Genomic DNA, 12267 nt, shown 5'->3' with positions numbered 1-12267 from the left:
CTTCTTTGTTCAATTGCAATTGTAGCATTGTAATCATATCATATTGCTGCGGTTTAGTTCTTTACAAGTACGTACAATCATAGCTAGGATCACTTTTGATCTTTGTCAAGCTAAACAGGAAAAGAATGGACGAGTTGGCCATTTTTGGTTTTATAACCAGATAGAACCAAATACAAGTTAAGTAAATTATTATTCCTTGTCTACAAATATCCAATTTTATATGCCTAATATCTCATGTCATGCATATTTGGAACAGCAGCATAGGAACAATAATCAATCTCGAACTATAATTATGCCGTTATTACCAAATATAACAATTAATCAATTGATGGCAAGCACTCAGATTATGTTTTGAAATAAGAGAAATTATTATGTGATAGAAGCATAAAAGCATAAGTGTCATCATGTTATTGGATTGAAATATCAAATCAGTCATATCCTTGTTGCAGGGCATTGTCTGTTGGGTTTATCCCTCCTTAAAGTGAAGGAGCATATGCCTTTTAGAATGCCAGTGAGCATATGAAAAAATGAGGTTAATGCATCTTATGTCGGTATTCCCATCCTTTCGCCTATGAAATTTCTAAAGAATTTTTCTATGTGAAGGTCATCTTCTCTTTGACATAATATACAAGTGGTCTCATCATATAAAAATGAGTCCCACATACATTTGAGAGGGACGTCACAAATAACCAATTATTTAGAAGTGGCATGGGGAATGCATCCAACCCATGCCCTAAAAAGGGGTGACTCCATCTGAATCAATTAATTTTGGAACATCAATTGAGAAGTAAATGAGTTAAAGAGAGCAAAAAGAGTATTGTGTTCTTCACGGGATTAGAGAGGGTGTATAAAGGGCATCGCTTAGATACAAGGACTTTGAATTTGAAATTAACATATGAGCAAAGTTTTTTTATTGTGATATTAACTATTATTTTATTCTTCCATAAATACATTATTATTTTTGGTGATGACGGAGTAATTCCCAACAGTCCCCACTTGAAGGGGAGGGGGTGACATTATCAAGTAAAATGCCAGTGAGCTACGGCATAGCAACAGCATTGATGAATGATTGCTCGTACCGGAGGCTCAAGAGAGACCAGCCGACTTGTTCTATCCATGTATGTATGTACAAGATAAAAACTTACCTACACTTATTATATTATATACAACATAGTGTCTCACATTAATGGTCATGTCACTTGACGCACTTGATGTAAGGCACCCGTTGTTTATAAGGGGATGTAGGTAAGTTGTTATCGTACATCATACATAGTGACAAGACCTAGAAGAAAATAATTCATCTTTGAAAGAAAAAATTACAACATTACAACCTTTCATTATTTATTGACCAAGGGCAACAAGGTTTAAAATTCTTGGTTAACTCTATATATTTGTTTAAATCACTCTTTATATATATTAGGCACCAAGCAGAGGCCAACCAGCCAGTCAGCTTCAAATATTTATGGGAAGATTTGCTAATAAAGTATGGAGTGACCGACATTAGGGATAGCCATTGTAAAACAAAGCTTGATAACACAAGACCTGTTTCACCAAATTTAAAAAAAAAAACACACGACCTGTTTGACACATTGTATTGGAGTACTGGACCGGACAAAGCTTGATATCGGAAGGCTATGGACCGAATTTGACTGGACTGTTGTTGTAGCTCCTCTATTTTAACTCTTTTTTTCTTATCAAATGACATTGTAGATTTTTTTTATTTTTTTATTTTTGGCCATGAAAATGACATTGTAGATTGAACATAAAGGGAGAGGGGGAGGAAAGTAACTATAGTGTTTCAGTTTAGATAACATGACAATTTCCCATGAATTACAGGAGCACCAATTTCATTTCATTTATCTCAAAATTCATATTCTAAGATTGATTATACCAACATATTTACAGAACCCACCTCTTTAACTGAAATGAATGTCATTGGTCAAAAAAAAAAAAAACTGAAATGAATGTCACTAATAATTATCTAGTCCTTGGCCAAAAAAATAATTATCTAGTCAATCAACCCAAAAAAAAATAAAAAATTAACCCTGCACTGTTTGGGAGCTCTCCAGTATAAGAATTACCATTTACCTATTGCTGAAGTACCTTTTCAAAGCAGATGCATGTCATTATGCCAATTAAGCGCTGCCGGCTGGTAATCCTTAGGCAACTACGGAGGGCCAGTTTTGAGTGCATGGTCCAAATCAGCAATCAGATCATTCACATCCTCTATCCCCACGGAAATGCGAACAAGATCTTCAGATAGACCTCTGGCCTCTCGCACTGAAGATGGTATGCTTGCATGAGACATGAAGCAGGGAAGGCTTATAAGGGACTTGACACTCCCTGTAAATATAAAAAATCTTAGGTCAGCTTAATTATAGAATAACGACAATAATAGACCATAATTTAATAATAGTAACAACAATAAAGCCTTTGAAATACATAAAATGATATGTGTATTGCATTGAAACAAAAATTATATTGCATTAAAACAAAAATTGCAAACCAACAGTATGTCTAATAACTGTATACCACAGTAGAACACGTACATGGTGCATGAACTGACGAACACATACTCTATATATGCACTGAATGAGCACAATCTGCTTTTGAAATCAAATTTTGAAGGAAACCTCCCTCTATCTATCTATTTATAGAACACACAAAAACACATACCACAGTTCTCACCATCTACCACTCAAAATTTCTTAGTGCATTATTTTGTCAAAATAACTTTTGCAGGTTGAAAATGAGTAGGAACTATTACCAAAACTGACAGTTACACTGAAGTATTTGGTAGTCTCGACAATATGCTTTGACAGTGCCAGTGAACCTGTCAGAAAGCTCAATACAGATCCTGCACCCTTTGCCTGGAAGAGGTTTATATAAATATCTGGAAAATAGGTAGTGTATTGCATTACAAATCTACAATTCCATCAAGGTCAATACCTGAGAATAATGTAAGGCACGTCCAGGATGACCAGAAAGGCCTGCATAGTTAACTTGCTTCACTCGTGGATGGGAAGCGAGAAACTCTGCAATTTTTTGGGCATTGTCCTGCCCAATATGCAGAAGCATTAGAAGATAGTACTGTGAAATTTAATCATTGCAATTTGGGCATAAAAGAGGCAAAAATTAGCAAAAAAGGTACAAACAGCACTATAGCAAAGCTTTACTAATTTAGCATTGCAAAAACAAAAAAGCATCCTAAAGTATCAAGAATGATTTTATGATTTTGAACATATCTGAAAATTCTGAAATGGCATATTTACAAGCACAAGTGTAGTCCTAAATTCACTTCATGTAAACAAGAAACTTTATATCTCATGGGTAACTGACAGGATTGTGGCCAGAAGAACAGGTGATCCACCTAATTAGGTCTTGAAGCATACCTGTTGCTTCTCAACACGCAAGGCCATTGTCTTAATTCCTCGTAAACATATCCAACAGTCAAATGGAGCTAACCCAGAGCCTTCTGCATTTTGTAAGAAATACAGCTGTTCTGCCAAGCTGGTAACAGTGGAAACAGGTAGGAAGTTGGGTATAGAAGCAAGAAATAAACTCCACAGTAGAGAAAGAGTAAGAGACACAACCTTTCCCCTCTAACAGCTAGAACACCGGCCATGACATCACTATGTCCAGCAATAAATTTTGTGGCCGAGTGCATAACAATGTCTGAAAGAATGATAGACTAATAAAAGTCAGTAACAATTGAAAAGATTGTAGTTTGCAAAAGTTTGGAAGTCCACAGTTTATTGTTGATACCTGCTCCTAGATCCAATGGCTGTGACAATACAGGTGACATTATACTGTTATCCACCAACAAGATAGCACCATGTGCATGAGCCATCGCTGCTATTTTCTATTAAGAGATGGACATGAAAACAAATTTGCTGTTAGAAAATAGCACCCCGTTGCACTCATCACGATTTTGCCAATAAAGAAACTAAACAAGAAAATGTACTAAATGTTATTATTATTATTATTATTATTATTATTATTATTATTATTATTAAAATGATCAAGAAACTTTATGATATCAAGTCAAAAACAAAGATCACTATGTACAAAGGAATGAACAACAATGTAATCTATTTGCTTCGTCTATCAGCAATAAACCCCTGCATCAATACTAATACAGAAAAGAGTATGCCACTAGCTTATTTTATTATACTTTTTTTCTTTTCTAATTTAGCACTCAGAAGTGTTTTGGACTTCCCACAATTGCATTTGGATGGTCATAGAGGGCCATGGGTCTCATTTAAGCCACAATTTTACTCAACACTTCTGCTATTCAAGACCATCCTCAAATGCTCAACATTAGTAATATGAGACATAAAGTCAGAAAACTCTGCAAACTCCCTATCATTTAGATTTCTACTAAAAAATAGATTCCAAGAAACAACCCTAGATGGTGAAAATGTAGCTAAGGTAGAGACTACCGCATTGTGATTCAGGGAAGACTATAAAGATTAGGAAATGACTGAAAAGAAGGCATGCCTATTCAAAGATCCTCCCAAAAACGAATTGTAGTCTCATTCCCTACCGCAAGTTTAGACAGAGTATAGAAATCAGGAAAACCCTGATAGATGTATTTCCGGGAGGTTCAAAAGGTTCCTCCATACACAGCTCAGGAATTCACCCATTAGAATGCAATCTATACTTACTCCCAATAATATCACACTATAACGAATCATGTTCTTGAGGGAACCAACAGCCAACACCATTTACTCTCAAATAGTCCACAAATTTTGAAACACAATGAGGACAACACATCCACTATTTATCTAGGCCAATACAATATTTACATATGCTTACACATATCAACTACTAAATCATTGTATACAATTTATAGGAATTTAGTTTAAATATCAACAATATATTTCTATGCAATATTTTACAATACATCCTTTGAGAATACTTTCTAGACCAGCATTGCTCGAATTCATGGATTCACACACAACACACAAACTATCAAGCATAAAATATTAGAAGATTTAAAAGATACAAGAGACAAAAAATAAAGCCCCTTTATTGCTTATGAGATTTTCCCAGCTATAAAAGTATAATGCTAGAGTATAAATATCTTACACGAATATCAGAAATTATTAGTCGAGGATTGGTGGGACTCTCGAGCCACACAAGCTTTGTCCAGGGACCAATAGCAGATGCAACCTCATCTAAATCACTTGTGTTCACTCGTCTGAGTGATAAAAGAATTATAATTTTAGATTTCATTTAAACCAAATAAAAATAAGAACAGGAGAAAAGCATACTAACTTCACCACAACTCCAGTCTTTGGGATTACTTGTGAAAGCAAGCGATCAGAACCACCATACAAGTCGTCTGCAGCAACAATCTCCTGACCTAAAATGACATCATTACCAATTGATGATATAATTCAGAAAGCTTCCAATTTGCAATCAGTAACAAATAGAAAGAAGATGAAATTCATTTGAGTAGTCTAGTACAAAACTAACCTGCTCAGAGCAAGAGCTTAACAACAAACCATAGTCCAGCTCATATGATAGTAATGATGAATATACACTAATTACAAGACAAAGATCAGGACTGTCAATCTGGCCTAGGTAGCCCTCGACCAATCTACTGGAACTAAATTTTGGGAGCTGAGCTTATATGAGTTTAGACTGGACCAATGTCAGCGTGATTTTTCAAGGATTAATTGATGTTCAGGATGATCTTGGGCTAGGCCTAGATCAGCCTGTACAAGGGCTGACCCCATCTAATTTATATGTGTATGTATTATTTTTTATTATTTGCAATCAGTAACAAATAGAAAGAAGATGAAATTCATTTGAGTAGTCTAGTACAAAACTAACCTGCTCAGAGCAAGAGCTTAACAACAAACCATAGTCCAGCTCATATGATAGTAATGATGAATATACACTAATTACAAGACAAAGATCAGGACTGTCAATCTGGCCTAGGTAGCCCTCGACCAATCTACTGGAACTAAATTTTGGGAGCTGAGCTTATATGAGTTTAGACTGGACCAATGTCAGCGTGATTTTTCAAGGATTAATTGATGTTCAGGATGATCTTGGGCTAGGCCTAGATCAGCCTGTACAAGGGCTGACCCCATCTAATTTATATGTGTATGTATTATTTTTTATTATTTTAACAAATAGCTATCCAGAAGTCAAATTTACTAAAAGCCAATTCTTTAGAGTATCTGACACATATTGAGGCGTATTGGGAGGGTATCGTATCAAGGGTATCTGACACGTACTGAGCATCTAATTTATATTGATATCAAATACTCAATATTTTGCTTCATAAATTCCTCCATTATACTCACGTTAATGTATAGAACCTTGATCAACATTCTTACTAGAGTATAGTAACTAAAGAAATTTATAAGATATAAATGACACTATAATCGAAAAAAAGTACCTGTGCCTACAAGATGAGCAACAGCAGCCAAAGCAGCCATTCCACTAGTGAAACAAAATGCTCGATCTGCTTTATCAAGCTTTGCCAAAAGGCTGAGAATACAGAAAGAACAAAACACTCACAATAAAGAATGTGCAGAGAAAGAAGAATAAAATAGCTGCAAGGGCTGTCAAAGCTACTTCAATAGCATTCCGCACACAACCAAGTAAAATTAGACCTTTCCAAGGCATCCCTTGTAGGATTTCCACTTCTGGTATAATCATAAGGACCATTTTCTGTAGCTGAAGGCTGCATAACAAAGTATTGAAGACACCATTAATATGAAAGTCAGTTTGAGAATGTCGCTTAACAAAGACACTGAAAGTCAGAGATTTCTCACACAATGAAGATACCTTAGAACACAGATAAAAGCATATATTTGACAGCCTATAAAAACATTGCTCTTAGAAAGGTTTTAAGGAGCAAACATTCAGACTTTTTTCTGAAAAGAATACAAACATTCAGACATATTCCAATTTACTTCTTTTCAACTCATCTTATAAAGACCTAACCCTAACAGTAAAAGCGTAGTTTGATGGTTTAAATCAGAGGATAAAGTTATGACTTCCATGGTCTGTCACAACAACCCTCACGCCAAATTCTCACTCCTCTACTGTAAAAATACCTCATTTTCATATCCAAAATTTTGTTCCACACATAAACACAACTACAATAGTATATCATGTCCGTGTGCAGCATCCAACTTCGTAAATGATTTTAAAGTTTCCTCCTTATCCTTAACAACAGCAACGATAAGAATTGTAATGACATCACAAAATTTAGCAACAAATTCCTATCTACTCTGTATCTTACCTGCTTAAAAGTAGCCGTTTGGTAAAGTGGTGTATTCATTGCATTGTAAGGATCAAACTTGTTCTCGAAATTCATCACCATAGTTGAAATACTTGGCTCTTTCAGCTCAATCTCTGTAGCAATCCAACAAATTAGCAAGCAAGAACCATATTAATAGGGATAACAACAACAAAAGCACAACCACCCACACAAACCATTTAAGCAGTCCGCAACACCATCAACCAAAGCTTTAGTGCTCACATCCATCTCTCTGTCTAACGAACAATTCACTTTTAATTTATATTCAGACAACCTCTTTCCACTCAAAATTGTTGGCTTTCCGAACCAGAAACTCACCTGGGAATTCCCAAAACTTTCAACGAAATTCCCAGGTGTTAAACCCTGAAAATCGACCAATCAGAACTCCAACACAACCAATCTTAAGCATCCACTGCATTGTATATGAAAAAGCATGAACAGTACATAAAACGACAACATAATCTTTAAATTACGAATCTCTTGTTCGTAGGCTTTTGGTTTTGGCTTTTCATTACAAAGGAAAAATGATAATAAAATATAGCTTCAACTGATGTAGAGGCTACAGTTCTACCGGGTCTTGAGGACCCAAATAGGGAAAGATGGTTTTCAAAATCATAAAACCTTTGCTTACATTTTCTCAGAAACCAAACAGAATATAAATGTAACCAAACCCCTACACATATAACAGATATACATGATCAAATTTGAAGCTTTTATTTTTTCCAGCTAAGTATATTACAAGTATTTTATGTTAGTAACTTAGTACCCAACATACACAGAGATCAGCTCTCTGCTCGATCAAGCTCAATCGGAAGTTTTACCAAACTACACAGCATTTTTGGAAACAAAAGTAAAGAAGGAATGAGAGCGGAAAGTCTTACGACGTCGTTGGGATCAATGGCGAGGGAGCTAACGAAAGGCCTAAAAGCGAGAGACGAAGAAGCGGCCATTGTTGTTGTTGAAGCGAAAGCTAGGGTTTGGCTTGGGCTGCTGCTGGTTCTGGTTACAGGAGCTAATAATAAGGTTGGTGGAACTGGAAACAGACTCCGCCATTCTCAATTGCAAGTCTATATATATAGATAGACATTTGTGGGGGGCTCAGTGCTGATAACGCTCATTCCGTTGCCAAGTGCTTCCTCTATTTTTGGTCTTTGGGTGACTGTTTCAGTGCACACGTGCAACTTCAGCTATTCTTTTTCATGTTTTTTTTTTTTTTTTTTAAATTTTTAACACTCCGTCCGAATCCAGCCCAATATCAAGGGTACGTTCTTTCTTTCTATTTTTCCATATGTATTCACAACTACCAAGGACATATCCCATTCCAGATAAATAAAAAATATAAAAAATATAAACTCATTTTATTTGTTAAAATAATAAAATAATGTACTATATACTACTTTTTGCTAAATTAAAGATGTTTGTAGGGTAATGAGTTAGAATTTGAATATTTTATGATTCAATTCCTCTCATTGTAACCAAAAAAAATTTGCATCCCCACTTTTTTTTTTAATCAAAAGATGAAAAACTATTATCGAGAGATTGGTAAAGGGTCTAACCATGGAGGTCATTCCTCAAGCCAATACAAAGCAGAATCTTGAGAAAGATCGTGTCTAGCTAAACAATGAGCAACCCAATTACAAAATGTAGAAACAAAATGCAGCCCATCTCCTTTACAAAGCTGTCCCTGTGCATGGGCTGGAGAGGCGACCGCCTAGGGGCCATCTTCGAGAGGGGCCCAAATATTTTTATGGTAGAGACTATTCTGACTACTCTCTATTGTTGAGTTAACCACTCTAATATATTTTGGATAAATTTTCTCTATTTTACCCTTTTTTGTAAAAAATTATAGAATCACCCAGACTAATTTAGCAGCATGCCACTGAAATATACTAAAGACTTTGGCAGCTTACGGCCAAATATAATGACAATGTTCGGCAGAATACTACCGAATGCCTTTTTCATTTCCATTCAGTGGTTACTTACCGAACTCTCTGCCAATGTTCAGAAGTTAGGTGCTGAATAACCACAAACTTTTCAACAAACAAGTGTCAAATGACCTGAAAAATAAAATTGAAATTTTTTATTTTAAGGGTAAAATTGAAATTTAAAAATAGGGAGATCAACTTAGCAATTTAATATATATATATATATACAGGCTCCTTCTATTGAGGTATATATCAACTTATTTATATTGAGGTATGACCTTGTTAGGGCCCACACAAGTCGTTTTGTGTCGATCCGAATCGTTCATTTTTTACTTCATCATTGATAGATCATCCTTGCAAAAAATTAGCCAAATTGGAAATCATTTGCCTATCTAACTTTGATCAAACAAATAGACGGTTTTATAAAAAATATTTGGTTCGTCCATTTATTTGATCAAAGTTAAATATTTGTGTATATGTATATATATATATATATATATATATAGAGGAGTGCTCTAAAGTTAACTAGTTAGTAAGTTAATATGAAACTAACAATGCTTTTGGGTCCACAACTTAACTAATTTCATAATCCAAACCGTCCATTTTTTAGGTCATACTTCAAAGATCATCATTGTAAAAAATCAACTACATTAGAAATCATTCAGTCATCTAATTGTGATCAAATAAATAGACGATCACTATTTTCGATAAAAGCATATAAATAATGGTTATCATAATCAAATAGCTAAATGACTTCCGATTTTATAGATTTTTTAATAGAGATGATCTTTGAAGTATGGCTTAAAAAATGGATGGTTCAGATTTTGAGATTACATTGTGCAGTAGGCTCAACAGGGTGGTTAGCTTTATATTAACTTGGTAACAAGTTAGTTTTAGAGCATTATTATATATATATAGTATACAATAAAAATTAAAATTAAAGACATGTGATTTGTATAAGCCCTATAAAAGTGTACAATACCTTATTTCTAAAGAAATTAGGATTTACTGTAATTAGTTTAATTAGTTTGGGGTTTCTCTTTCTTAATCCTCATTCCCTCTTCAAAGCTTATATGTCCAAAGGGGCTGCAATTTTTTTATTTTTGGCCAAGGGCCCTGCAACTTTAATTAGTTTTGTTTAAAGCTTGTATAACCAAAGGTTCCGCAACTTTAATCATTTATTGTTCAAAGCTTGTACAAATTATGATATTATTTCATTTTTTATGATCATATTATCTTTTTTCAAGAAAAAGCAAATGGAAAACATCTCTACAAAAATTTATAATATTTTGTTTTGTAAAACTAACATTGTGTACAAAGGGGCCCATTTCATATTTTCGCCCTGGGCTTCCAAAAAGTCAAGAACAACACTGCTCATTTAAGTAAACTTCTTTCTTTATGTTTTATTCTTTTAAAGTCCATTATAGAAAATAGGCTTTTTTAAAGGTCCACTATAAAAAAAAAATTCTCAATGCAATCCACGTTAATGAAATCACCTGAAAAAATGCACTGGGCATGGACCCCAGCACTCCTAGCCTTTTTTTTCGCATCAGGACAGTGGCAATTCTCATTGTGCAACAATATCCAATAATTGCCACTGTCCAACAGTAACTATCGTCCCGTAACAATTGCCACACAGATCACGCCCAAAACTTCCATATCGCGCCTTACACTTCCAGATCAGAGGTCGTCGACCTCCTTCAAGGCTCTTACGTTGGAATATGGTGAAGAACACACAGAAATAGATAAGGGGATCGGCACAAGATGAGATGGAGCAGACGATGAGAGATAGCAAAGAGAGAATAGAGAAAGAGATCAGAGATAAAGAGATCACACAATGAGAGGTAGGAGAAGATCACGAGGGGGAGGGGAGAGAGAGAAAGAGAAAAACTTATTTTTTTGAAAGATGGGTTTAAAATTAACTAATTAAGTGGATTTTTTTAAGATTTGGGTACAGTAGCTGGGTTAGCTTATCGAGTCCAAAAGTGGACTTTATAATCATTATATGTTTTAATAATTATCATTTTGTATAATTAATGTGGATTAGTTAATTAAATATGTATTTTCAATATATTTGAGATAATATATATATTTATATATATATGTTAGATATGGTCTCGTGGTTTGCCTCATATTTCAATTTTACCCTCATGGTCTGTCAACTTTTTTATTGACAGGATTTTGCACCCAGCTGACTAGCTGATCGAGCTTATAAGCTAATGCTCATACTCATAGCAAAATCACAATAAGTTAACATGCTTTTAACAAAGATTGAACTATGGGCGATCGAGATCATGTTATTTTATTTTTACGGTATACAGAGATCTCAAATAAGAGTAGCAGCAGCAATATATAAGACAATATAAAAGATTATAAGTACAACTTTCATTTATCTACTATAGCAAACATTACAACTCAATAATAACCTACAATAATTAAAAAAGAGTAGATGAAAATGCTAGAAACCTTGCACTTGCTAACGATTTAAATTATTTATCACAAATTTAAGCATCTTATCTTATGATAGAAAGAAACTTTTCTGCAATATGGATAAGACTGATTTAGTATCACAATCCAATAACATGATGACACATATGCTCTTATACTTTATTCTATCACATAAAAATTTAATTTTTCTCCTTATGATAACTTCATGGCATCTCAGTCTGAGAATTCAACTTGTATAAAACAGACATTATAGATTCACAGAAAACTTAGGAAGTGGAAAATGTAGAACCAAAAGACGCATCCAATCATTTCTTAGAATAAGTGTCCATGGTACCAGCTGTAAGGCTGTAAGAACTTGATTTTTTTGTTCAACCCAAAAGGAGGAAGTTGCTAGAAAATAACACCATTACTGTATCCAACAACAAAACATTTCAAACAACTGCGCTCTAACGGGAAGTTGGGCCACAGGCATTATTTATACACAACTGCATGCGTATGCAAAGATGATAACAAGAAAGTCAGATACATGAAGAGAGACAACAAAAATGAATGGAAAGCCACTTAATTTTATTGTAAAAAATTAAAAATTAAAAATCCGAAAACAGAGAA

At 34.4% G+C, this 12267-nt stretch overlaps 1 protein-coding gene across 1 annotated transcript; it reads right to left on the bottom strand.

The window, feature by feature from the left end:
- Positions 1–1830: 1830 nt before the first annotated feature.
- CBL (cystathionine beta-lyase) lies at positions 1831–8431 on the bottom strand. Its single transcript, XM_086248098.1, has 13 exons — positions 8167–8431; positions 7462–7648; positions 7268–7380; positions 6633–6703; positions 6416–6507; positions 5281–5368; positions 5092–5203; positions 3766–3862; positions 3594–3675; positions 3393–3510; positions 2950–3057; positions 2768–2870; positions 1831–2343 (listed from the first exon to the last, which is right to left on the bottom strand). The coding sequence occupies exons 1-13, from the start codon at positions 8233–8235 to the stop codon at positions 2168–2170; spliced, it is 1416 nt and encodes a 471-aa protein (XP_086104224.1). The 5' UTR covers positions 8236–8431; the 3' UTR covers positions 1831–2167.
- Between the last annotated feature and the right edge of the window lie 3836 nt (positions 8432–12267).

This window comes from Dryas octopetala, chromosome 6 (genome assembly GCF_963921425.1).
Source record: "Dryas octopetala chromosome 6, drDryOcto1.1, whole genome shotgun sequence".
In the NCBI taxonomy this organism is placed as follows: Eukaryota; Viridiplantae; Streptophyta; class Magnoliopsida; order Rosales; family Rosaceae; genus Dryas; species Dryas octopetala.
Note: the sequence above shows the minus strand (reverse complement) of the source record. Positions and strands in the feature narration are given on the sequence as shown.